Source organism: Filobasidium floriforme (genome assembly GCF_021052385.1).
Source record: "Filobasidium floriforme strain CBS 6241 chromosome Unknown HD553scaffold_31, whole genome shotgun sequence".
NCBI classification, from domain to species: Eukaryota; Fungi; Basidiomycota; class Tremellomycetes; order Filobasidiales; family Filobasidiaceae; genus Filobasidium; species Filobasidium floriforme.
Window position 1 is genome coordinate 9,565 of NW_025763652.1, and position 25,121 is coordinate 34,685.

Below are 25,121 nucleotides of genomic sequence, written 5' to 3' on the forward strand. Positions count from 1 at the left end.
TGAGAAACCTTAACTTTCCCTCAAAAGACAGCTTGGTTCATCACACTTGGGGGCGCTTCCCGGATAACTCGCCTACACCTCCAACAAGAACAACACATTACTACTCCCCTCATCCAGTCCACACACCTCTTCTCCATTCACGACACACCAATCAAACCACTGGACGCAGTGTTAAGTATTTGATATACTTGCAACAGCTTGTTTCTGGCTTCAGATAGCTGTCAAGATCTAGATCACCTGCAACCTTTGACCTAAAGAGAGCTGGTCAATTGCAGTCCCACCCAAACTCAGAGCGGCTTTGGAAGAAATGTTGCAACAATTAGACCACAGGTCCCAAATCTCTTGTTTCAACTCAGCAAACAAGCAGCATTCCAACATCCCAGAGAGGGTCATCAACTAAACTATAAATCTTAGATCTCTTGTTTCAACTCAATAAACAAGCAGCATACACAATGGCACCAGAGTCTCCAGACCCTCTAGCCATTGGCTCTGCAGACAGTTCTGAATCTCAGGATCAGACTCAACAGCACACAACTCAGGCAACTAAACAGTTCCCTACTAGGCATCAACCTTACAGGAATCCACCTGTCCCACCTATCCTTTCATTGGATACCCATCTAGGTGGAACCCAATCTGTTCCAACTGCCCCACCTTTGAATGTTCAACCTACCATTCCACCAGCCCTATCTACTCCCGCTGCAGTCCTTGATGCTGCACTGAGTCAGGTCATGCGGCGACTTGCTGTGCTACAAAACACAATCAATACTGTGCAACAGGAAAACCTCGATCTCAGGGAGGACTTAGCTCGGCGCAGCACTATCTTGTTGAAGATTGGAATGCTATGACATCATAGGTGATGCTTAAAGGTGCAATCTCAAATACAAAAGGTCAACATGTGACCAAGATCACATGTTGTGACCGAAGACGCGCAGTTGTGACTGGAGTCACATATCAGTGATGTCATTGGTGACTGGAATCACAAGTACGTGACTGGAAATGTAATATGCGTCTGGACACGCAATTGCGTGACTGTTCCAGTCGCAAGTTCACTAAGGAACATGCTCATCAGAATAGTATATATAGGAGGCCAGTTTGGCCTCATTCCCTTTTTCCCTCTCATGTACTACTTTGGTTTTATGCAAGCAACATTGATTCATCTTCACAACAAGACAAGATCAGCACTGGTAACACACCATTACTATTGCCTAGGTACATCAAGTAACCAACCTTGGTGAATCTAGTTGTTACTTCACAACATAGAGCTGACAACCTTACACCTTTCCAGTTGAGTCAAATGCCTCGACTCTCCAATGATTCCTGATGATACCCTTTTTAACACCTTTTTTCTTCATAGCGAATGAGATTGCAGCTGGAGTACAGCCAATAAATGCAGCTATATCCATAAAGGTTTGCATCACCAATGCATTAACAAGATTGCCATCTGTGTCCAGGAATTTATCCCCATTCAGCCGTTTCAGAATGCCTCCCTTTGCATTGTAGGTAGACTTTCTAGCCAATGGCACAACGTTTCTTTCTCCTTTGTCGATTGAACATCTTGTGTCCAACGATTGCAAGCTGAAGTCCTGAGCATTGGGATTATTTGGTTCCAGATGATCAGAAGGAGATGTTGCCACAATTCTGAGTTCAGAAGAAACCTCCAGACCCATATCGTGTAATGCAATACCCCAATCAGAGGTTTGTACTGACAAACCTTCATCATGGTTCAGCTGCAAGTGCTGGGACCAGTCCAGATTCGATATGAGTGCAATCGATCCAGTTTGTGTATCAGCAATATCGTCTGATAAGTAGTCTCGTTCAAGGATCGAATAGTGGGTCCTCTCAGAGATGTCATTCTGATTTGGCACTATTGAACATTTGTCTCCAGCTGTTCCAGCCAGATTGTATTCCTCCACTATCCATCTCCCCATCAGGATGCGCTTTTGTCCAGCTGTCTTTTTCATGGCATATCTGACTCCACCTTCAGAACACCCAACAAATTTAGCTGCATCTGCAATGGATTGCATGACAACTTGGTCAGCAGGATTGCCATCACTGTCCCAAAACTGAGTCCCATCTAGTTGTCTCAGACTGCATCTTCTGGCAGTTTGATGGAACTTCAAGTGCCAGTCGCGTATCTTTTGCTTGGTATGTGTCAAGTGTGGCTGACGCGTATTCTGACGGGCTCTGTTCCTTCTGCGAACCTGATCAGTCATGTAAGAAGACTGGAAGCTGTTGTCAAAGCCAGCAGTAGTGCAGGGTTCCAAGTAGTCAGAAGTAATTGGTTCCATGAGTGTGAGGTCATGGGGACTTTGCAGTTCCTCAGGTCTGAATATCCCTGTCGACTCATCATTCATGCGCTGATTTTCCTGTACCAGTTGATACCATTCTGGCATGTCTGGTTCTTGATGGTAGGCCTCTATGGTGTCAGCATATCCATCTGATCCACAGGGCAGTGGTTGTAAGTGGAAGGGCATCTTTCAGATTGAGTATGATGGTGATGTTTGAGCTATTTAGCAATGACAAAAGTCCTGTATTTATCTGTTTCCACTATCTGTCCTCCTGAATCCATTCTCCCCCACACATGTGCACAAACATTCTTGCATCTATCCAAATGCTAGACACAATATTACTCCTGGCCTCAGCCTGTGGTCACCCCAATAATTATAGGGATGAACATCCTTTGTATGCTTCTTGTCACCCCCTGTGCCTCCCCAGGCAGAGCCAAAGTGTCACAAAGACAGGTTCCTTTGTACGCTTCTTGCAAACCATCCCAGAGCAAGGTCAGGTGCAGGGCTTCTTGCAATTGAATGAGCTGTGCAAGATGCTTAGTAGCAATCAGACTGGGGTTTCACGCGCATCATGAGCTGATCATTGCGTGTTGTGCTGTTGCAGCAGAAATGTTATCTCTGGTGAACAGCTAGCCATATCGTTCCTATGATAAATTGTGGCTCATCTTGTTGTGCAACCACAACTAGATCCACCAAGGTTGGTTACTTGATGTACCTAGGCAATAGTAATGGTGTGTTACCAGTGCTGATCTTGTCTTGTTGTGAAGATGAATCAATGTTGCTTGCATAAAACTAAAGTAGTACATGAGAGGGAAAAGAGAAATCAGACCCTAATGGCCTGCTATATATACTTTTCTGGGAAGGGGCAAATGGTGGCGAAATGTAACAGGAGCATCTAGTTACCACGATCACGATTATCAACAGATATCGATATCACCACCAGTCTGTCCGGAGAGACCGACTCGCTCAAATAGGAAGGGTCAAGGTGCAGCAACTGTTACGAGTCGCGTGACTATGCATTGGTTTGCCACCTACACCCCCTACATCAACAGATATCGACATACTTTACAGTACAGTTATTGTTTCTTCGACACCTATTATAAGGCTTGCCAGCAAGCCTGAATAGCAATACACAGGACTAGAAGGTACGTGTTACAGGATCATCACATGAGTCGACTACCGGCATACGGGCTTGTTCTACGGACATCAGCATACACCTAAGTCCGGCTTGACGCGGCGAACCCGATTCCCGCGCAGCAGATTCGGTCGCCCTTACCATTCACCTTCACCATTCACCGAAACAACAATACCTTCCCGGTACATATCACAAACAGGTACAGGGACCTTGAGGTACACAACAACCTTACTCAGGACCTCGACAACCTTACTCGACGTACCTAGGGACAAATGCAAACTCAAACTCGCCTCCTCTACCGAATCCGGTTGCTCTCGACAGGATTCGTCCGTTTGCCATCTCGTTCTCCCAGTTTCGCCATCTCTCGCCATTCTTTTCTCTTAGGTCTTTTCAGTGTTCGCCAGCCTCGTCTCCATACTCGTCTCCGTATAAATAGCTAGAGGAACTTGACCAAATTTGATAGAGGACGCTCTGTAATAGTTAGAGGTCAAGTTCCAATATCACATTCAACACACGCCTATCTGACTTGTTACAACATCTTCAAGACATGTTGCGGAGAGGTTACAACTCAAGGACGTGGCTAAGTAGATACACTTCATCGTTTTACCTTAGACCGAATCCGGTACCTCACACCGAGTGATCACCTTCCTTATCCATATATCTCTGGATTCGTATCCTGCACCCGAACCCGCTTCATCTAAGCGAACTTGCAACATTCTCCCGACTACCTGCGATCTACCTTAAGCACTCTTCACCTTACAACTTAGGATCAATTACCGATTAGCGACCTCCGCCGTAACAGTACGGGTAGGTCAATGACTGTAATAATGGATGTCTAACTACTACAAGGTGCTAGTTTGACATCTTCAAACACACCTCCTAATAAGTCTCCGCAAGGGTCCCCAAGAGGGTCTCCAAGAGAGTCTCCAAACAGACCTTTGTACGAGGTGAAAACCTGCTTTGCGCATTGCAGGGGCGAACCCCGTCTTCAGGAACAAACATTGTTGATGATGCCAAACAACAACTCCTGAGTTGTCAGTAAGATGGGGTAAGGGTGCTAAGCCTTGAAGTGGTAAGGATGTCCAGGTAGGCAAATGCTGTTCCCGGTAGACTGTATGAGGCGGAAGGTAGGTAGGTAGCTGAAGCCGTGTAGAAGTCACGTGATATGAGGTCACGTGACGATCAACAGAAGGAAGGTATTTCTCTGCTCAGACAAAAATTGTTGTAGGTTGTCTAGACTCACAACTCCTCGGGGTGGTAAGCTAGCAACGGCTGTACTCTGACACCGTTCTACTTAACCTTGTCTGGGAGCCAGCTATAAGTCCCATGTCAAGGTGAGTACTGGGGCGAATGTGAATCGCAAAAGCGGCAAATCAAAAGGGGCGAAGGTGGATATACATCAAAGGCGTAAGGTGAAATGTAAAGCTATGAAAATCGTTAGAACTATGCTGATCTCTCTCTCTACTACTGAACTACTACAACGGTCAAAGGTTGATGGAAAAGAGGGAAATTGACTGACGGGGTGGGGGTTTATATACATGTCTAGCGTACACATATGCCAGTGCGATTGAGCAAAATACTGGCGTGCGTTGTAGGCGCGCGCGCTGCCTACTAGATATCTAGATCTCCCTCCACACACACACAAGTATCATTACCACACCTTGTATGATCAAATCATCATCATCCTAGTCATTGAGCCTGTGCTTGCCGCCTCGGCGTCTTCTGCTTCTCCTCTGCCCGTACACCTGTCTCCCGTCTCCCGTCGATAGATGAAACCTTCTAGATCCACCATCAGCTCCCGTCTAGTAATCCATCATGACCATCACGGGTAAGGGCGAGGTTGTTGAGAGCGAACCGCAGATGTAGGAGATAGGCGACCGTTGGGACCGATAAATCCTGTCACCACAGCGTTTGGAAGACGCGCATGAAGGAGGCAAGCACAGGCTCAATGACTAGAATGGTGATGTGGTGATACAAGGTTTGGTGATGATACATGTGTATGTGGAGGGAGATCTAGATGTCTAGTAGGCAGCACGTGAGCCTACAGCATATATAAGGCACAACAGCCGACCTGCCGGGTCTTGAGGTAATAAGGTCGCGGGACTAGGGAAAGGTAACGGTAGGCATAGTAATGTAATAACGGATGTCTAACTACTACAGGGTACTAGTTAGACGTCTACAAGAACATCTCCTAAAAAGTCTCCGAGAGGGTCTCCAAGAGGGTCTGAACGAGACCTCGAGGCAACACGCACCGTAGGTTGCACGTCACGCCATGCCTGTGATAGCTATAATACCTGTTGCTCCCTAGTGGTTTTCTAGTAACAACAGGTGAGTCTAAAACTTAAATTTGTACTCCAAGTATGAATAGTGATTTACTAGTAACAACAGCAACACCCTTACACTTTATACACCGACTACATCGCCACCAGTCCATTGAGATGGATCCGGTACAATGGAGAAACCAACTTGAGTCGAAACTGAATTTGGTTCTACTAACAAATCCGGTTTGGGAACACACATCCACCACGGTACAGCCATCTCGATCCCAACTCTACTTTTTGCATTGTTCTGGACTCTTGATACTCTCTAGATTTCATATATATATATACTTAGTTGTACTTGACCGCACTTGATAGACGACATTCTGTAATAGTGAAAGGTCAGGTTCCGATATCACATTCAATCTACACCTACCTGACTTGTCTAGAACATCTTCAAGACGTAGTGCAAAGACATCGCTAAGTAACTTGCATCACCTGAATCAAACTTACCTTAGTACCAAGCGACTCCGCTTCCTTAACCATACATCTATCTCTGGATTTGTATCCTTATCTAAACTCGCATCCACCAAACCCAACTCACTCCATCTCCTGACTACCTGCAAATTGCCAAGAACCTTAGACCCTACAACCGGAGGAAACCCTTAGCAACCTCCACCATAACAACCTCCTATCAGAACAGCTTCCCATTGAACCCCAAAATTACTCTACGGCCAAGCAGATGGTATTTGGGAATCGCGTATGATTGATATTGATCTGTTTACCAGACCTTTAGTATTATATAACAGCTCGAGCGAAGCGCTAAATCGCCTGTTTTCTTGGCACGGCCTCTTATAGGAAAGGCAGCAAATCGCATTCGGACGCACGACAAGCCTTCAAACCATGTCCCCGCCGCGCTTGCGTTATTTGATTCATGCCCTGATACCTTGCCCGTGAATCGCTAGTTCTAGGCTGGAATGGCCATATACAGGTCATGCAAGGCTGACGAAGGAAGAGCCTGTTTCACCAACCTCGCGACGAATAGGTCCACTTGCGGATGTTCGGTTTGAGTTACAGGTTGCTAGCTAAACCCCTGCCTCCTCAGCCTCCGCCAGAGCCTTATCTATCATTTCTTCATCGTCACCGTCAAGGTCCATCGTGGGAACCTCGAGCACTTGAGCCGGGGTTGTCGCCTCTTCCCGCTGCGCTCGCAAACCACCCTGATCCTCGACGCCTCCCTCCCATCCTCCTCGTCGCACAGCCGCTTCGGCTCCCGTATGCTCCGCTGCTCCTGCATCTTTACCGACTGGGGCGCGAGTATCTTGGTCGATCTCGGTATCCGGGGTTTCCAGAAGCGCTTGCGCTAAGTGCGACGTATAGACTGCCTGAGCTGGTACCTGCTCCAGCACGGCCTCAGACGTCTTCTCCTCGGATGCCTGCTTGTCTCGTATCTCTTCGAAGACATTCGGGACAGGCTCCACCGCTTGAGACTGAAACATATATAGATCGACACAGGGTTGGTAACTAGCGGCATAAAGTCTAGTGAGGATTACCACTCACGACAACCGTGGACTCGGCCTTGCTGCTTGGTCCGTTGACCAGACCGTCCGTTTTCGCTCCATAATCTTCTAGATGGTCGTAGAAGTCGCCGCTATTCCAGGTTCGGATATTAGTTTTTTTGTTCTTAAAAAGTCAAGCAGGCTATTCTACGCACCACGAAAAGTCCCACGTCCGAAGATATTTGCTGGCTTCGCACTGCTGTTTAGTCCATGCACTGCCGTATGCTAACGGACTGAAGTGGTTGAATGCGTATAGTGCCAAGAGAAAGAAGATGAGGGCGGCTTGGATCCGTTTGGTGTACTTGACGTTCTTCGTTACTATATCGAACGTAGCCGAGACGCAAAGGATGGCGAAGTAGAGCGCTGGAAAGTAATGGTGCAAGAACAACTGCCGCTGCATCAAAAAGAATGGCAGATAGTGTAGAGCCCAGGCCAGTGCAAGGAAACCACATGTCTCGTCATAGGTGCGCAAGATAGCTTGTGTAGCATGAGATCAGGAGTCAATCAGATTCAAAGAGCAGGTGTGCAGTTCTGACCGACCGGGCTTACGATTCCGAAGATCGCGATAACCACGTTGATTACGAAGGATCAGGAATCCGCGGAAAAGGAGGTATACTGTTATCGCCAAGCTACTCGACCACCAGATGACCGGGTTCCCAATGAGGTATATTTGCCGATGCTCCTTAACCCAAAAATTCTTGTTCCGGAGAAAAGGTGTGCAATCAGCTCGAGCAAATAGGAACACACCTCTCAGACTCACGATTCCCCTTCTAAGCCAGGGCCAATGGTTGGGTCTGGAATCATAAGCGTGTCTGTCGGTGAGGCCAGCGTTTGTTCGCCACATGACCGCCTGGAGTTCCAAAAATTTGTCCATAAAGCCGGGCTTTTGATAATTCACTTTCTCATCTTCAGGCCCGACTGAGGTAACGCTGCCTCAGCCAAGGCCCAGTTCATACGTGTGTGATATACCGCAACTCACGTTTTTCATGGGTGTTGGTCTCCACGTACCACAACGAATTATCCCATGTTGGGTTCTTATTGCAAGTCACCTGCGCATGGTTCATCGAGCGTGAGCTTTCTCACTTTCAGCGCAGGATAAAAACCGCTCGTTCGAACATACCTCTTGCTGTTCAAAGCCCCATTCAGGCAATTTGACCTTGTGCGAAAACAGGTAACATCCAGTCATTGCGTGACGCAAGCGGAAATGACTCCGAAGGGTCCTGAGCCTCTTCCTCGCCAAATGTTTATCCTTTCCTCCCCGGGTTCGAGGAGCTATTTCGACGATAAAGTCGTCGTTGGCGTCGCCCATGAACCTACAACAATGCGCATACTCAGCCTGAGATTATCGAGTTTCGAACTCTGCCCCCCACTGACCCAGGAAAGCCGTAGCCTGATACTTCGTTCTGGAAGTCAACCTCGCTTACAGGAGGTCTCACATCATGGGAATGTAGCCTCTTTTCAGTCGTCGTATGTTCCAGCCGTATTTTCAAGCCATTTTCGACATGGTGAAGAGGAGACGATTTCCAATCGCTCGAACCAGATTCGGCATCAGACGAGGCATTGACGACGCGCCACAGATTGTTGTCATCACGATGAGGATACAATGTGATTTGTTGCTCTAGGGTTGCTCGTGACCGTTAGTCTTAGACGATCTGCTTCCTAGAATAGGCATAGCTTACGATTACTGCCTCCGGGATAAGCGTGGGGATGTGAATGCAGGTATCCTCCCTGAGTCGCAACATGCCGAATGCTAATAACCGAGCCGAGCGAGACATCTTTTGAGTCGTTGCCTCGTGTATCAGTGCGGAATCTCAACTCGCATTACAACCATTTGCCTTACCCGCGTACGTGTCTTCCATGCCGTGTCCGATAAGCGTATGCTGAAACTCCGAGCTCATGAAGCCATCTCCGTCCCCGCTTCGGTTCAGGATCCAAAAGTGGATCTGGAACATCGCCATATAGAACAGTGAGGGTACCACAATGAGGCATAAGGCTCTCGCGGCAAAGTGGCGCATCCACATCCGGGGGGTAACCTTGAGATTGCCCAACAGGAGCCAAAGTTGTCGCAGAACACACAGTCCCACTGTAGCGATAGTGAAAAGGCCGACCCATTTGCAAGAGACCACGGCCCCTAACGAGAGACCCGTCATCAAGAGGTACGACCACCAACTTTTGCCAAAAGGAACGCCCGAAAAGTCCACATTGGAGAACCGCACCCAGAAAAATGCTGTCAGAGCAGTGAAGAATACGAGTGGCGAATCGAGGAGGATCAAGCGGGACTGAGTGACGAGACCGTTCTCGAAGATGACTAGGGCAGCGCCTAATGTTGCTGTTGTCTTGCGTGTTCCGAGTGACCGCAAGGTCAGATAGGCAAGCGGTATTATAGCAATGCCTAGAATGCCTGGCAGCATCCGCATGGTAACGTATGGAACGTCGATTCCAGGCTCCTTATAGTCCCTACACCACGTCAATGAGGTCAACATTTTAGGACATTCAGAAAAGATGGATAAGAAAGTATTGCGCCCGTCCTGAGACTTACTTGCCGATATCTTTAAAGTCAAAGTTCCCGTCAAACCCCCCGATCTTTGCAGCCAGCGTAATGAGCAGCTTTGCCAATGGAGGATGTACGTCCATGAAGAAGACTTGTCTAATATATTTGGAAGCGAAGCCCCCGAAATGTACTTCATCGAAGCTGTTTCGCAACGACAAATACGATCAGCCTTTTCTGGACGACTATCCCGGATAGTAACTGTATCCAAGTGAACATACACCACGCTCGTTGGAGACCAGATCTTCCATAGTCGCACGACTGCCGCGACTACGACTAGGAAACCGATTGCAATCTTTTCACCCCGGTTTATGGGTGGCTCGGAGGTAGAGGGATGTAACGAGCTCGCCTTTCTACTTAATGCAGTATCACGGCTCGACAAAGCCATACCGGAGTTGATGGGATGTCTCTGGAGGCGGGCGTCGGCGTCGGAGAGGGGCCGACTGATTCCTTTCTCGAAACTGTTTGTGAGGGGCCGGTCGTATACTTCTTTCCTTCCCATCTGCCCCATCTGCGAAGGGTCATATCCAGTAGTCCCCTTGTTCATCGCCATGATGTTTGCTGCTAAGCTCGAGACTCGGATTGACCGAGCTCGAAAGACGGGACTTCGAGACTGGCAACGATGTGCTCTGTGCCGACGACTCCTGGCGAATGACTCAGCGATTTAGATTAGGGTTGCTTTGCGATGTGGTAGATGCACGAATGACGGGCATCGATATGATGTCTGATCATGTCTGACACGTTGAGGGACAGCTGGATGCCCTTTGTATGGAGGAACAAGTACATGTCATCAGCTTCCGCTACGGGTCCGGGTGCTGAGCAACTCCCTCGAAACTTCGTGTGCTACACGGGGGGAACTTTGGTAACAGCAGGGCGGTCAAGATCGATGACATTCATAATGAATATAACTTCTATGGATGAACACAGTGACAAGTCCCAGAAGCATGAAGCGAACGGTTCAACATCGTCGGGTCGTAACAACAGGGATCGTTAGGCAGAGTTCTTTTGTGTATTTGACTATCTTTTGTATAAGACGCAGTGGAAGCGCCGGAAATCTCATGCTCGACCGCATAGAATGGTCAGAGGCCATGTCGTTAAGCCGATTAGTATCGCTGCGAGAGCAAGGAGGAAAAACGAAAGAAAAGTCAGAACAGGTCGTACTGTTTATGGAGCTAAGGAATTTCTCACGTAGTGGTCGGGCTTGTAAGGACCGGCCGAAGGCAGACCGAGGTAGTCGGCCTGAACAGTCGACAGCTCGGTGAGCTTGATGTCTATATATAGGTATCAAAATCGTTAAAAGCGTTCCTATTGTGCGATCGTTCTGCAAGATTACGCACTGAGGGCTCCCAAGTGGGACCTGGCGACTTCCTCATCCAAAGCCTTGGGGAGAATGCTAACGCGCGGGCAAGACACAAGCTATCAGCGTGAATGACCCAGATTCACATATGAAATCCCTTGACTTACTGCACACCGACGGGGTAGGCGGCGTTGTTGGTCCAGAGCGCGATCTGGGCCAAGGTCTGGTTGGCGAACGAACACGACATGACTGCAAGAGTGATCAGAGATCAGTAAGACTGTTGACCGGACCGTTGCGCTCGAGTAGGTTGTCTCACCAAACCTATACAGAGCCATCGATGGATCAGCATGGGTTCGTCTCTGTAACGCCAGACAATACTAGCTACTCACGAAGGGTGTCCGGTGGCCTATGGAAGTCGAACCAGAACAATAACAGCGTGAGTTGCTGTTCGAGGAAGATCACACAAGCAACAGCCTACGTACGCATCCCAAGTTGACCAGTCGTCCCTCGGCGAGCAAGATGATGTGCTTGCCTGAGGGCATGGTGTATCGGTCGACCTGAGGCTTGATGTTGGAAACGCTTTGAGCGTTCTGCTTCAACCAAGCGACGTCGATCTCGCTACGTGCATCAAGTGATGTCAGCAAGCCGTTCAGTTTCAAACGCAAGGACAGAGCGGATTACTCACATGTCGAAGTGACCGATGCTAGTAGACGTTGTGAAAAGAGCGGATCAGAGATCGCGAATAGTGGAGATGGCGAGCAGATAAGAGCACTCACTTGCAGACAATGGCGTCCTCCTGCATCACGCTGAAGTGGTCGCCGGTGATGATGTCTCGGCATCCCGTGGTGGTGACGAAGATGTTAGCCTTGGGGGCGGCCTCCTCCATAGTAGTGACCTCGTATCCAGCTGCAAAATCGTTGCACGATCAGATGATATCCAAGAAGCCATGGAAACCGATCGGAATTCACCCATAGCGGCCTGCAAGGCGTTGATAGGGTCGATCTCGGTCACGATGACTCGCGAACCATACGATCGGAGCGACTCGGCGCACTGGTTACGGACAAGCCATTAGCGTCGAATGCGATCCCCAACCTAGTAGCCCGCAACTGCTTACACCCTTGCCGACGTCTCCGAATCCAGCGACGACAGCAACCTTTCCGGCGAGCATGACATCGGTGGCCCTCTTGATTCCATCGACCAAAGACTCCCGACAACCGTAGTAGTTGTCGAACTTGCTCTTGGTGACCGAGTCGTTGACGTTGATGGCGGGAATCTTGAGTCGTCCCTCCCTGAAAGCCTTGTACAGGTGGTGAACTCCGGTAGTGGTCTCCTCCGAGACACCCTTGATCTCCTTGAGCATCTCGGGGTGCTTCTCGTGAACGAGCGAGGTGAGGTCACCACCGTCATCCAAGAGCATGTTGGGGGCTTGACCGTCGGGGAACTAGCAAAACAATCGGGTTCAGTTCAGGGGGATCTTCAAGCAGACAGGCGGGCAAGGCTTACAGCAGTCAACTGTTGCTCGATGCACCAGGTGTACTCCTCCTCGGTCTCACCCTTCCAGGCAAAGACAGGGACACCGGTAGCAGCGATGGCAGCGGCGGCGTGGTCCTGGGTGGAGAAGATGTTGCACGACGACCAGGTGACCTGGGCACCGAGGTGGGTAAGGGTCTCGATGAGGACGGCGCTGCGGATTTGCGCAATTTAGTAAGGGGAACTGGAAAGACCAAGTTGTTTGCCTGATGGGGATACTCACGTCTGGATGGTCCTGTACACATAGAACGAGTGTAGTGATATCTGATCAGAATTGACGCAATCTCCCACGAAAAGCAGAGAATGAGGTGCCTACATGTGGAGACATCCGGCAATCCTGGCACCCTTGAGGGGCTGCTCAGGTCCGTACTGAGGCAGAAAAGAAGACAAGGTTGAGTGTCGCGAAACGGATCCAGAACCGTAAGCTTGCTCACCCTCTCTCGGATGGCCAAGAGACCAGGCATCTCATGCTCAGCAATGTCAATCTCCTTGCGGCCGAAAGCGGCAAGGGAGATATCGGCGACCTTGTACGAAGCGGGCATATTGATGTGAATGTGTGTGTGTTTTCGGTTTGTTTTGGGTTGTTTTGTGGAGGCGTTGGAACGATCTTGGAGTCTCCCTTGAGGTGTTTGATGATCTTGCAAGTTATATACGCCGGGTACATGCTTCTCGATTCTCGTGCCACGTAGGAAAAACGAACGTTCCGCGGATGCAAAGCGAGTGAGATCGAGATCGAACGATCGGGGTGAGCTAGGGAGGTGACAGCTCGGAGATGCGAAATCAGCACTTGTCCGCTTCAGATTCAGGTTCGGTGGAGTCCGAGAGCACCAACCTAGAGGTCGAGGGTGAGTGCTATACGTGCTATTTTGAATCTATTGATCAAGGTAATTCATTCCATCGCTTCATATATCTCAGAGCCCAAGAGTCCGGCCTCCTGCAATCATCAGTCAAAACAAGTCGTGATAGAAAAGTTCAGTCTCGGCCGAGGGTGCAAGGGTACAAACACCTGTTGGACATACACCGGACCAGCCATGGAACCCTCCATGGATATGACCGTGGATTCTAATGTGTCCCCGACGGAGATGGAGGAAACGCTACAGCAGCTGTTCGACGTCGTGAACAGGCTCGAGGAGGGGCCTGGGAACGTCCCCCTTTTGAAGAAGAATGTAGCCCTGGCAAAGAAGGTTCAGATGACGCAAGAAGCTGCTGGGGGCCTTGAGATCTTGGCCAACACCGTTGGATGCCCGATATGTGAGCAGAAAGGTATTGGCCGGCTTCAGAAAGCCTCGACTCATGTTGCCGACGTTTATCTATCGATGATCTAGCTATCTGGTTGGAGATTCTGACCAATATAGAACAAGAGGTAGCGAACATCTCGGCAGGGCGGGCGTTGGAGATCGCATCGCTGTTCCGCAACGCTCTTTCGGATTATGCATGTAAGCTGGCCGAATCCCAACTGGTGTGAACATCGCGAATTGAACGTGACCATCCTTTCCGCATGTCCCAGCGACCGAAGTTGCTGCCCGTATTGGCGCGATACTGTCCACTCTACATGCTGTCGTACTGTCAGAGCAACAGGTAGACCACCCTATGGACGGTAATGGTGTCTCGACCACCGCTCTGTTGGATGAAGAAACAGCAAGAGAGCTATGGAAGGCTATTATTTCCGTTTCTGAACGTGTCATGTCCGAGGTAAGCATGTGGAGATGTATCATCGCTTTGAAACCCCAGATGTCTAATGGATATGCTTAGGACTTCGGCCTTTGGGAAGCTTATATCGGCTGGGAGGAAGCAACCGCGCTTGCCAAGACAGGAGAGGACAGGTCAGTCATCGTCAAACGATATAGGTGTACACTTCTGACATCGATATCATATGGTCGGACAGGGATACTGCTCTCAAGGCACTCAAAGGCAGATATATCGCTCATCTAGCTGTACCTCACAGTCGTACGTGGAATCGATGGCTTTTATCGTTCGATCTATACTGAAACAGTTCGCTGTCTTAGGTCTAACGGAGACAGCCGAGCGATACTCCACTTTCAACACCACCCACTTCCTGGAAGAGTACGAGCCAAACATGATCAAAGCCTCAAACATGTCTGCAAAATCTCTGGCTAAATATCAAGCACGAGAGACCTGGGAAGACGGCTGGCAGACCTTGGCGAAAGAAGTCGCCGAGTCGACAATGGTCGAGCCGACGTCCTTGTTGGATCGTCGTTTGGCGTATCTCTCGGCATGGCTCGAAATGGAGCTGAGCCTGCCGGAGCAAGGAACGAAGAACAAGGGAAAAGGCAAGGGGCGAGAAACGGATTCGCCTAAACTGGAGCCTTTCTACGTGATCATGGTTTTCGAGCGAATGCTCAGCGTTGCGAGCTTTAGGACCGAGAGAACGAGTAAAGTCAACGAGTCTCTAATCTGGCTGAAATATTACCGCTTCATGGTGAGTGACACCGACGGTAAGATTGTAGACAGGAATCGAGGTTGATCTTGCACGTGAACGCTTCGTGAAGTACGCCACCAACGGGATCGCCAAGGCGGAGGCGGCCAGGATCCTGACAAGGGCCGCTCGATGCTGTCCTGAGAGCGGGGAGATTTGGGCTACCCTTCTTCGCCATCAGGTGAGTAGACGCGACCATCATATTGAATGTACACGGCCTGACCATGTGATCTGTCGCTGAGCGTTGCAGGAAGCCATATCCAAGGATATCACAGAGATGAATAGCACATATCAACGGGCCCATTCACTGGGCTTGCTAACACAGGGCGTTCACGGCCCCTTGAGTGTGGGAGAGGTCCATCCTGTAGAAGAACTAGTCACGCTCGAATTGGCTTGGTGTGGCTTGACCCGCAGGATGGCGGAGGCAATGGCATTCTCCGATGCAGACGGTATGTCTACTGTTGGGCTTTGACAGCTCTGTTCCGTATAATTAACCGATTGCGCCTTTTTCCAGAGCGCGCCAACCAATTCGATCTCGTCGAAGTCACAATACGGGAAAGCATGCAGAAAGTACGATCAACGTACACCAAGAGCGATTCTGGCTCGAGGCTGGAATTATACCTTATCAGCTGGGTAAGTCACCAAACATTTTGTTGAAGTGATGATCCCGCAGTCCTTCTCATCATCTGCTATATGTAGTTGGAGAAACGAGGGCAGATAGCGGAGGCCGTGCAAATCTGGGAGCACGTGTGTAAAGTCCGGCCGAAAGACTATCAAGCTTGGACTGGTCAGGTTGAATTTCTGATGTGAGTTTTCAGTTGACATACATCAGTATATACGACCCAGACTGAAATCCGACGGCAGTCGGCACGAGCATATTCCCCAGGCTAGAACGGCCTTGAAAATCGCCGCCAATCGCCAAGGCATGGACTGGCCTCAGGCCATATGGAGCCGCTGGATATCGTTCGAGGAGACTCATGGTTCGATAGAGCAGGTGGTCGCTGCTCACTCCAAGGTCGCCTCGCTATCAGACGCCCTTGCACGTCAAATGGCGGAAGTAAGCGCATTCTATCGCCATTTTTGAGCTCCGCTCAGTACTAATTCACCCGTTGAGCAGCAATCTGCGGCACATAACCCAGAGCCCATCAAACCGCAACCAGACCAATCGACAATTCTTGAAACTGAGGATGCTCGCACTGCTCCAGCAACAAAGCGCAAGGCCGAGGTTGCCAGTCTCGATGACACAACCAACGAATCCACAAAAAGAGTCAAGCAAGATCAGACCGACATTGAAAAAGTGGAATCTGCACCCGCACGGTGCGTAGCAGGCTTGCTGTCAGCACATTGTTATCGAGCTCGGCTGATAGCTCGGCCTGCGTTATAGGGATCGCGAATTTGCCACGGTCTTGATATCTGATCTACCGGAAGATGTTACCGAAGATATGATTCGACAACGCTTCAACGACGTAAGAGAGTAGCCATTGACTCGGTCAAAACCCTCGCCTGACTTTCAAAACCTTGCTCTATGTACTGTGCGCAGTGCGGAGAGGTTAGAGAAGTCGTCGTCACCACGAAAGGAACATCTACGACTGCGTCGGTGGAATTCATTGATAGGGTAGATATATCGCCCTGGGTGATCTGCAACGGCATTGTCGTTAACCTAGGGGTCATTCCACCTTGCGTGTAGGAAAGTGTTCCGGCAGCTCTGACCAAAGACAAGAAGAAGATCGGAGACGCTCAAGTTCATGTGTACCAAGCTGGGCAGACGACCTTGTTCGTGACGAACTTTCCCGAACAGATGGACGACGATGCTATACGGCAGCTGTTTTCGAAGGTATGGAGTAGAATACCCGTTAAGCGCGATCAGAGAATCCGTCGCTCACGCATAGTTTGCGTTGCAGTATGGCGAGATGCTTGACCCCCGTTGGCCGAGTAGAAAATACAAGGATTCTCGTCGATTTTGCTATGTTCAGTTTCTTACTACTGTGAGTGCTAGTCATGGCACTGTAATCGGCGAGGTTTTGCTCAGATGCTGTTGCAATCTGCCATAGGCATCCGCCCATGCGGCTTGCGAATTGAATGGCCAGGAGCTGGAGCCGGGACTCGCATTGTCCGTCCTCATTTCCGATCCGGAAAAGAAGAAGCAGAGGAGCGACGCGAACTCGGACCAGCGCGAGGTATATATCACAGGGCTATCCAGATTCGTTGCTGAAAAGGACCTTAGACGACTCTTTGGGGATGTGAGTCATAACGATCGTATCCACGGGGATGCATCAACTGAGTGAAAACTTGCGGGTGACAGTTCGGCGAAATCAAACGCGTGAATCTCGCGACAGACGACGAAGGACATTGCAAAGGCTTTGCCTTCCTGGAGTATACCGACGAGGTGAGCGTTTTCATAGCTTGTGCTCATGTCGAAGAAACGTCTCATAACATACCATTCTTTCGTAGGCTGCCGTTGAATCGGCGTTGTCACTGGACGGCACTCAACTGAAGAAGCGCGTCATGAAGGTCAAGCGGATCGACCCTTCAGCAAAGTCCAGCAAGCAGGCTGGCGAAAAGCGTCAGTGTTCTGCTTAGCCCACTGGACTTCTCGTCGGAGCTGACCGTACCCCGACGCTCACAGAACCCGTCAAGCAGCAGCGAGAAACTGACGAAGTGTCGCGCAGCATCAAACTGACAGGTTTGGCTTCGCGGACTCAGGAAGGGCTCTTGCAACAGGCTTTGGAGAAGGTTGCCAAAGTGAAAAGGGTCGAAGTCTTTGCTGATTCGGCCGAGGCTGTTGTAGAATTCGCCTCCGCCGCCGTAAGTCAACAGCCAACATACCGCGTTCTTTCGTGCGCTGAGTCTGTCGTGCCGTTCCAGGACGTTGGCACTTTTCTCCTACGCGGCACCGAATTCGATTTTGCAGGCAACAGCTTGGCCGTTGCACCCTTGGGTAGATCTTCAGAAGTGCCCAAGGCTGCGAGCAGACCGGTTCCCGCCTCTGACAATTCTACATCGGCAAGTAGACAGGCCATGCCGCTGAAACCGCGACCGCCAAAGGCGGGCAACCGAAAGAGAGTCTTGGCTATCCCTCAGGCCAAGCCAGCCTCGACCGGGTCACCGTCAACATCTATTCAACCTGAGCAGGTCGGTCATAACGCACGAGATGGAATGAAGGGACAGGATCATTTCAGAGACCTGCTTGCGGGAAAGCCTGTATAATGTATTTTCCGCGCTTCACGGCCAACTAAATGCGATCGATCACAAGGAAACGACTATCATTTGAGATAGCGCTCCCAGACGGGCAACGTGTCTAGAAAAGACCTCAGCATTGCGACCTCCGCAGTACTCCAAGCCAAGTCGCCGTTTTCAGGTTGTTCTTCCAGCGCTTTCAAGAGATCTCGCACATTCATACCGACGATGACGCGCTTAGTGAGAACGCGGCTTGTATGCCCCATCGCCACATCCTTGCCGGATGACCTCGGCTTGCGAGACAGCGATATGGTACACTTATCGCTCAGCTGATTGACCACGATTTTAGAGCACGTAACAATAGGCGCTGGTGTCGGTAGTGGTGGCGTATCGTTGCTGTAAAATACGATTTCCGGAGGCGACGAGCAAGTCACATGGATGCGACCCTGTTGCAGGCGGAAAACAGCCTTTTCCGACACGGATGAGCCGCAGCGGATGATCTCGCTGGCTTGAACGACTCACTTGGTCTGTCTTCTTTTTCGCCTGATCCACCATGGCGGCCACATATCTCCATGTTCCTACTTCCCGACGAGTCCAGCCGCTCGAGTCTGTCAGGCGCAGGATGCTGGGGCCTTTCGTGTGCGTCCGTGGAGAAAGCTGCGTCATGGTGCAGAGGTGGCCGTCCGCGGAGATATCGTATCGCACCTTTCTTGCGACGAGTTCCATCGAAAGACCTGTCCATGTCGATTCCACTGGGATACTTGGTCGGATGACCAATCGTCCGCCGTCGAGTGTGTATATCCCGGGCGGCAGCGCACCTGAAGACAAAGCTTCCAACTTCGTAGTAGGGATCGAAGCCATCTCATGGTCGCGATCCAGGGATTCGCTATCTTTTGCTGCATGACGAGCAGGCAAAATTTTTGTGTTCGGTACGGCTCGTCGCGGCTCTATACGATGAGGCGAGGTTCTTTCAGGCGATTTCGCCTTGGTTCCTTCTGCCGATCCGTCGCCGCGTTTGGTATATGATCGATCCCCGGGAAGGGATTTGTTGGCCGGATGGACCGGAAGCTGGGTAAGGGAAATCTTGGGAAGAATTGTGTTTGCTGATGCAGCTGGTAACCGGAGCGACCCAGAGCCGCCGACGTCTCTGACCCGGCGTCTCAAGCTAGCCTCCATCCTTTCTCGCCTACGGTCTCTCCAATCGGCTTCCAAACGACGGAGAGCCAGCGGCGTAATTTCGGCCATGAAGAGCCCGGAATTATTGAGAAGCAGAAGGAAATGACCAACTTCGGTACGAGAGGGAAGATTGGGCGAAGGGGTAGGCAAAGCCAACAGCAGTACGAGACCGTCTCGGTGCCCGTTAGTCCGTCAACATGCGCGGAGCATCATAGCCGGTCGCCGGTCTAGCTTGCTGGACGTATGGAAGAAGTTTCCTATGCAGGACTGGCCTTAGTGACGACGATCGATGTGCAATGTGACCCAGTACTAGTGATCCCAGCAGATCAGCAGTTACGGAATGTGAGTATGTTGATGTGTACGAATACTCGTACATCCCTAGCCTGGCTTCGTATCGGCTTACGTCATCAAACAGCGATTCCGATCAACAAAAAGTAAACAAATCGATCAGATAAATGCCAGACGAGTAGCGAGTAGGCAGTGCAAGTCGGAGTCCATGATCCGTGAGGCTGCACTGAATCACTGAATTACGGGATCACTGTACAGCTACCAGTCACACGCCGCATTCCTGCATAGCAGGGTTTGTAACGAGGATCAGTCATAATAGTCGGCTGAATCCAGAAACCGACGACCTTCCTCGGCGGAGAGCGAACAGGGGGAAGCAACGTCTCTCGACCCTCATACTTGACGCTAATCTCGAACAAAATGGAGGAATTTGACTATGAATCAAGCGATGGTGGCATCGAGATACTGGACAATGTCACCGGCTACGAGAACCCGAAGAATGCTGCCGCCTCATCCTCGACTATAACCTCCGCCGGTCCTTCAGCTCTGAATAATTTGGATACTGAAGTAGGCTCATGTCTTGCCAGAAACATTCAGCAGACGAATCAATTCATCCCTCTTATCGTTAGATCGCCGCTATAGATGACCAGATAGCATCTCTACGACAATTGCGCTCTGTATTGCAGAAGGAACGTCAAAGTCTTCTGCAGCAGGCTTCGTCGGAACAAGTAAGACAGACGTTGCCCTTGGCCAAAAAGAAGAAGAGCGCAGAGATCCTGCTCGATTATACGAAACCTTCCGAGCCTTTCGAATGGGCCTCGCAACTGAAAAAGACGATGGAAAAGGTGTGGGGCATAAAGTCATTTCGGTAAGTGCATCGTCAGCGTGGCCAGGAGATTTGTCGAATCCGAAACACCGATATGTCTCCACGCAGACTTTGTCAAGAAGGGGTTTGTAATGCAAATATGGACGGTAGGGACATACTCTGTAAGCGTTCAAGAACGCGGGCGGCTTCCTCGTGGCATGCGCTGATATCACATGTGACTGAATAGGTGTGATGCCCACGGGGGGTGAGTTTGTTGTTCCATGCGTTCAGAAGTCATTGCTGATTCTGGTACGACCAGGCGGTAAATCGCTATGCTATCAACTACCAGCACTTCTAAGCCCAGGAACTACCATCATTATCAGTCCCTTATTATCGCTTATTGCCGATCAAGTTCTGAATCTGAGGGAAGCGGGTGTCGAGTGCGTGATGTTGACCGGAACCACGTCGAAGCAAGAGCAGAACGAGGCCTTTGCACGGATGACAACGAAGCCGGGCCCAGGTGGTCGGGGAAAAGAAATCAAGGTCTGCAGTGTACTTCAACAGCTATTGAGCTACATCTGGACTGACCAGCCTATCGCGCTTGTACAGCTATGTTATGTGACTGTAGGCATACAACTCCATCACTGCCACCTTCAAATCATCTTAACTCCTCCGTGTCATAGCCCGAGAAAGTGGCCAAGAGCAAACGCCTGATTAGCGTGATGGAACAACTCGCCACGTCCGGGCGACTTGGTGAGAGGAACTCATCGTTGTTCTCGACCGGTTATGGCTGATATGAGCCGTGTTTAACAGCCCGTATTGTCATAGATGAAGCGCGTAAGCAGGATACAGAAGTTTGGGTACATCGATCATACCAGCTGATTGCGGCCCTATCCGTTAGATTGCTGCTCGGCTTTAGGCCACGATTTCCGGTACGCCGAGGCGGATTTTTGCACGCGTTCTCGTTGAACCAAATCCTCCTTGAATGTAGTCCCGATTACAAGCGGCTTTCCGTTTTGAAATCGCTCTTCCCCAAAGTACCCATACTTGCAGTCGTAAGGTTGCGTGGCGTTGTGCGAATCGTGTTCGGGACTAATTCTCACTGCTTGTTTCTGTAGACAGCCACTTTGTCACAAAAGGTCCTACCAGATCTCCTGAAGATCTTGAAGCTGCCACCGCTCTGCGATGGCCGAGGTATTTATCTGCATAGCCACTCACCTATCAGTCTGCTGATTCCCGTCTGAGATTCTTGCCGGTTAGCGGCCAATTCCCGCGGGACTTGCGCCTTCTCTGCTCCGCTCTACCGAAAAAATCTGCATTACAAGTACATTCGCACCAGACAGAACGCTTGTCCAGCAGTGGGCTAAGCGAGTATTCGCGAATTTTAGGGTTTTGCCCAAAGCTACAAACGCTAAAGTGGCTATACAAGAAATGGCTGACTGGATACGAGAACATCATCCGTGAGCAGGACTCCAGTTGATATGATCACGACGCTCGCTCAGGCTGACGCGCTGGGATGAACAGTGGAGAGTCGGGTATTGTCTACTGTCTTAGCAAAAAGGATACGGAGGTCGTCGCACAAGGATTAATGGAAGCCTCGCAAGGCTCTATCAAGGTATGCCGAGAGGCTCGTCTTGTTTTCCAAAGTAGAAAGCTTACCTCGAATGCTGTTTAGACCGGCGTCTATCACGCTGATGTGGCAGATGCAGCCAAAGAGAGGATCCATCGAGATTGGAAACGTGGCAAGCTGCAGTCGGTCTACATATCTGGGCTTGGTAATACCATATACTGATTTATGCCCCATTAGTTGCGTTTGCGCAACGATCGCATTCGGCCTCGGAATCGATAAAGCAGAGACCCGTTATGTCGTTCACGCTTCCGTGAGTCAGCCTGAGGCTCAAGAACGAGCCTAACTGACATGCTTTTGCGGCGAGCGAAGATGAGCAAATCCATGGATGGCTACTATCAAGAGACGGGTAGAGCAGGTCGAGACGGAGCACGAAGCGACTGTGTTTTGTATTACCGTCACCAAGATGCTTCAAGGTAAACTGGTTACCTCAGACAAGTATATCGCCACATGCAGCTCACTTTTAATTATTCAGAATACTATCACTCACTCTAGGAGAAACTGACGGGCAAAGCAAGGGTATGCATCGCCGCACGACAGCATGTTGTAGTGGAAAGCCAGTCGGCGCATGAGCTGAATCTTCTGCCTTTTAACATAGTACACGACATGCTGAGGTATGCTCAAGGTGAGACTTAGGTGGGTCCTGTTAGACCCGGTGTTTCGGTGATCTGATGCGAACTGCTCTCGACAAACGTGCAGACATCACCACGTGCCGTAATAAAATCTTTGGAAAGGTAATCGCCGCGATCGAAGGATGCAAAATCTGATGCTCACCTCTGCTTTACAGTACTTCGCATCCAGTGCCCTGCTCTCTTCAGAAAAAGGCGATAAAAGCCCAGAAAATTTGGATTCACCATGTGGACACTGCGACAACTGCTGTCGAAGTTCTGATCAGAAACAGACGCTGGACATGACCCGCGCCGTTTGGAAAGCACTGAAAGTGGCGGAAGCGGTGTCCCGCGCCGGAGGCCGAGTGACACTGAGCGGATTGGCGGACGTGGTACGAGGTCTCGCAGGAGGAACATTCCCAGTAGTCCAGCCATCGAAAGCGCAATCATCGGAGACACGAGGGGCAGTAGATCTCGAGGCGCTTTGTGGCGGCAAGCTCATTTTGAGCAAAGAGGTGCGTCGGACTCTGCCCGCAAAATCTGCAATGCAACCTGAAACCTGTCTGAAATCGAAACTCTAGCGAACGGAAACACTGCTCTTGGATCTGGTTCTCAACGGGTATCTTCAAGAGGATTTTCACGCCACTGCTTGTACGCCGCATTTCGATCGAAACTAATGATACTTGGGCTGATAGGTTGTGTCCAACAGATGCCGTCAATGTTTACGTGCAACCGGGACCAAAGGCTACGAGATATACTCGACTGGCATCGGGCGCCGTAGACGAAATTGCAGCATCGCTGGTATACGAATTCACATTTTTGGCTACCGGCAAGAGCGCAGCTCAATCCAGTACCCGAGCGACCGCTGGCGTCAAGAGGAAATCGACCGCTAAGAAAGGCACGACGGGTGATTCCAAGAAGCGGGTCAAGGGTCGTGGCCGTACATCAGAAACTCCTGATTCGGATTTCGACTTTGAAGTGGAGCAGATGGCGTCGGAGGAATTCGAGCTCTACGGATGAGTCCGATAGCATTGTAACCTTTCGGCTGGATGTAGCTCCGGCTTTTATGAGTCCGACGTGAAGCGAGTTTCTAGTAACTCTGGATGCACGTTGAAATACCTATTCATCGAACCAGTCACCGTCTCGATTAGCTTGGTTCAGGTTGTGCGAAAAGGACAGCTCTCCCGACTGACCTGACGACTGAACCGGTATGCGTCGCTTTGCCCCCCTCGACGTTCCATCGGCCGAGCACTTTCCCTGTCCGGTCAGTAGTAACTGCCTCCAAGGATGGAGCATCGACCACGCTATCCGCTTGTTCCCGTAGTTTCCAAGTAGTAAGTGGGCGCTCACTCGGCGCCAAGATGCCCTGATCGTTTATAAAGGTATTGCGTTCCTGCAAGAACATGCTTGTCGTAGAGAGGATGAAAGGATACTGAGCATCCGCAGCTCCTCGTACGATCCGGTTTACATATGGCCCGGTAAAAAGGGATATGAGATATGTCGAGAATGTGGTCGTCTGAAGATGCACCGATCAGGATAATCAGTAGCCGAAGTGGATCTCGCGCGAGCCTGAAAGCGCGTACCGAAATCGCTGTCACGGCAAGGAATATCCTCCCAGATGTTGGCAGTGAAGATTCCAAGATGAAGATGAAGGGAGATAGCGCCGCAGAAAGTCCCAAGGAGGATAGCGAAAAGAGTCTGCCATAAGCATGACAGGTTAGATCTCTCTTCAATTGAGCGCTCGTGACATATCGATTCGGACGTACTTTAGATACTTGAAAGTCTTGGAATACGGTCCTTCGTAGACCGTTTTAGCGTCTTGCGGAATGACGAGTTTTGTAGTTTGCGGTCGAGAGGACATTTGACGGGTCAATTGGGTCGAACGAAACATGACTGGCGCAAGACGAGTTCCGGCAATGCGATCGACGTTGAGCGATGCGGCTCTACGGCAGATGAGCGAGCCAGGGTGACGAGCGAGTATGGACATTTTGCGTTTCTCGTGATCGTTGAGTCTCAGGATACGGTAATAGCTGGCCGCTTTGATGAAGTCGTCCTACGAACCAGATCTGGTGGATCGTGTAGATGCGTAGATGATTGTCGACATGCAACATGCAACATGTCAACATCATCGAATGCTTAATGCATCGAAACATCGCGACGACCAACGCCAAAGTCCGAGCATTCGGTCGCGATTCTTGATTCACGTGACGATCTGACGTAATCGATGACGGCATCTTGGTCGTAAACAAGAATTCATCTGGTGGCGGTAAAAATTACTAGCCTGGCGGCAATCGACTTTACATTTCAAATACCAACACTCTCTCCCTATGGCTTGACGCCAAGGAACAGCCACATGCACGAGTCCCTGGTAATACTCCCTTGCATCCGGCT

The 25,121-nt window shown here is 50.2% G+C and overlaps 7 protein-coding genes across 7 annotated transcripts; 2 read left to right on the forward strand and 5 right to left on the reverse strand.

The window, feature by feature from the left end:
* Positions 1-1,271: 1,271 nt before the first annotated feature.
* Positions 1,272-2,393, reverse strand: HD553DRAFT_327184 (uncharacterized protein; the record flags this gene model as incomplete). The annotated part of the gene is made up of 2 exons (XM_046181776.1): positions 1,272-2,008; positions 2,168-2,393. The coding sequence occupies 2 exons, from the start codon at positions 2,391-2,393 to the stop codon at positions 1,272-1,274; spliced, it is 963 nt and encodes a 320-aa protein (XP_046032490.1).
* Positions 2,394-6,371: 3,978 nt separating this feature from the next.
* HD553DRAFT_320522 (Dolichyl-phosphate-mannose-protein mannosyltransferase-domain-containing protein) lies at positions 6,372-10,503 on the reverse strand. The gene is made up of 12 exons (XM_046181153.1): positions 10,010-10,503; positions 9,780-9,932; positions 9,081-9,697; positions 8,920-9,015; positions 8,615-8,858; positions 8,361-8,553; positions 8,220-8,289; positions 8,001-8,158; positions 7,790-7,937; positions 7,396-7,717; positions 7,242-7,332; positions 6,372-7,171 (listed from the first exon to the last, which is right to left on the reverse strand). Exons 1-12 carry the CDS (start codon positions 10,339-10,341, stop codon positions 6,767-6,769), a joined length of 2,829 nt encoding a protein of 942 aa, XP_046032491.1. The 5' UTR covers positions 10,342-10,503; the 3' UTR covers positions 6,372-6,766.
* A 154-nt stretch (positions 10,504-10,657) lies between these two features.
* HD553DRAFT_320524 (putative adenosylhomocysteinase) lies at positions 10,658-13,264 on the reverse strand. Its single transcript, XM_046181154.1, is given in 15 exon segments — positions 10,658-10,900; positions 10,977-11,059; positions 11,126-11,181; positions 11,253-11,335; positions 11,459-11,460; positions 11,473-11,491; positions 11,568-11,703; positions 11,771-11,788; positions 11,862-11,991; positions 12,054-12,135; positions 12,200-12,526; positions 12,589-12,769; positions 12,839-12,850; positions 12,932-12,984; positions 13,050-13,264. The coding sequence occupies 15 exon segments, from the start codon at positions 13,155-13,157 to the stop codon at positions 10,892-10,894; spliced, it is 1,299 nt and encodes a 432-aa protein (XP_046032492.1). The 5' UTR covers positions 13,158-13,264; the 3' UTR covers positions 10,658-10,891.
* A 246-nt stretch (positions 13,265-13,510) lies between these two features.
* Positions 13,511-18,327, forward strand: HD553DRAFT_320525 (uncharacterized protein). The gene is made up of 21 exons (XM_046181155.1): positions 13,511-13,866; positions 13,941-14,051; positions 14,123-14,307; positions 14,368-14,438; positions 14,501-14,562; positions 14,622-15,055; positions 15,126-15,233; positions 15,303-15,501; positions 15,567-15,685; positions 15,752-15,858; positions 15,917-16,109; positions 16,170-16,369; positions 16,437-16,518; positions 16,593-16,667; positions 16,740-16,886; positions 16,954-17,037; positions 17,104-17,292; positions 17,355-17,438; positions 17,504-17,615; positions 17,679-17,857; positions 17,918-18,327. Exons 1-21 carry the CDS (start codon positions 13,647-13,649, stop codon positions 18,257-18,259), a joined length of 3,303 nt encoding a protein of 1,100 aa, XP_046032493.1. The 5' UTR covers positions 13,511-13,646; the 3' UTR covers positions 18,260-18,327.
* HD553DRAFT_167246 (uncharacterized protein) lies at positions 18,194-19,715 on the reverse strand. The gene is made up of 2 exons (XM_046176867.1): positions 18,752-19,715; positions 18,194-18,696 (listed from the first exon to the last, which is right to left on the reverse strand). Exons 1-2 carry the CDS (start codon positions 19,472-19,474, stop codon positions 18,316-18,318), a joined length of 1,104 nt encoding a protein of 367 aa, XP_046032494.1. The 5' UTR covers positions 19,475-19,715; the 3' UTR covers positions 18,194-18,315.
* Positions 19,716-19,917: 202 nt separating this feature from the next.
* HD553DRAFT_167260 (P-loop containing nucleoside triphosphate hydrolase protein) lies at positions 19,918-23,877 on the forward strand. Its single transcript, XM_046176868.1, has 23 exons — positions 19,918-20,257; positions 20,320-20,558; positions 20,625-20,677; positions 20,743-20,760; positions 20,815-21,038; positions 21,105-21,119; positions 21,179-21,248; positions 21,309-21,332; positions 21,397-21,427; positions 21,487-21,550; positions 21,614-21,689; positions 21,756-21,819; positions 21,884-21,955; positions 22,020-22,110; positions 22,171-22,247; positions 22,303-22,375; positions 22,435-22,538; positions 22,598-22,641; positions 22,721-22,747; positions 22,822-22,856; positions 22,910-23,245; positions 23,312-23,381; positions 23,440-23,877. Exons 1-23 carry the CDS (start codon positions 20,111-20,113, stop codon positions 23,748-23,750), a joined length of 2,265 nt encoding a protein of 754 aa, XP_046032495.1. The 5' UTR covers positions 19,918-20,110; the 3' UTR covers positions 23,751-23,877.
* HD553DRAFT_167304 (uncharacterized protein) lies at positions 23,553-24,844 on the reverse strand. Its single transcript, XM_046176869.1, has 4 exons — positions 24,497-24,844; positions 24,314-24,428; positions 23,924-24,246; positions 23,553-23,849 (listed from the first exon to the last, which is right to left on the reverse strand). The coding sequence occupies exons 1-4, from the start codon at positions 24,715-24,717 to the stop codon at positions 23,795-23,797; spliced, it is 714 nt and encodes a 237-aa protein (XP_046032496.1). The 5' UTR covers positions 24,718-24,844; the 3' UTR covers positions 23,553-23,794.
* Positions 24,845-25,121: the final 277 nt, after the last annotated feature.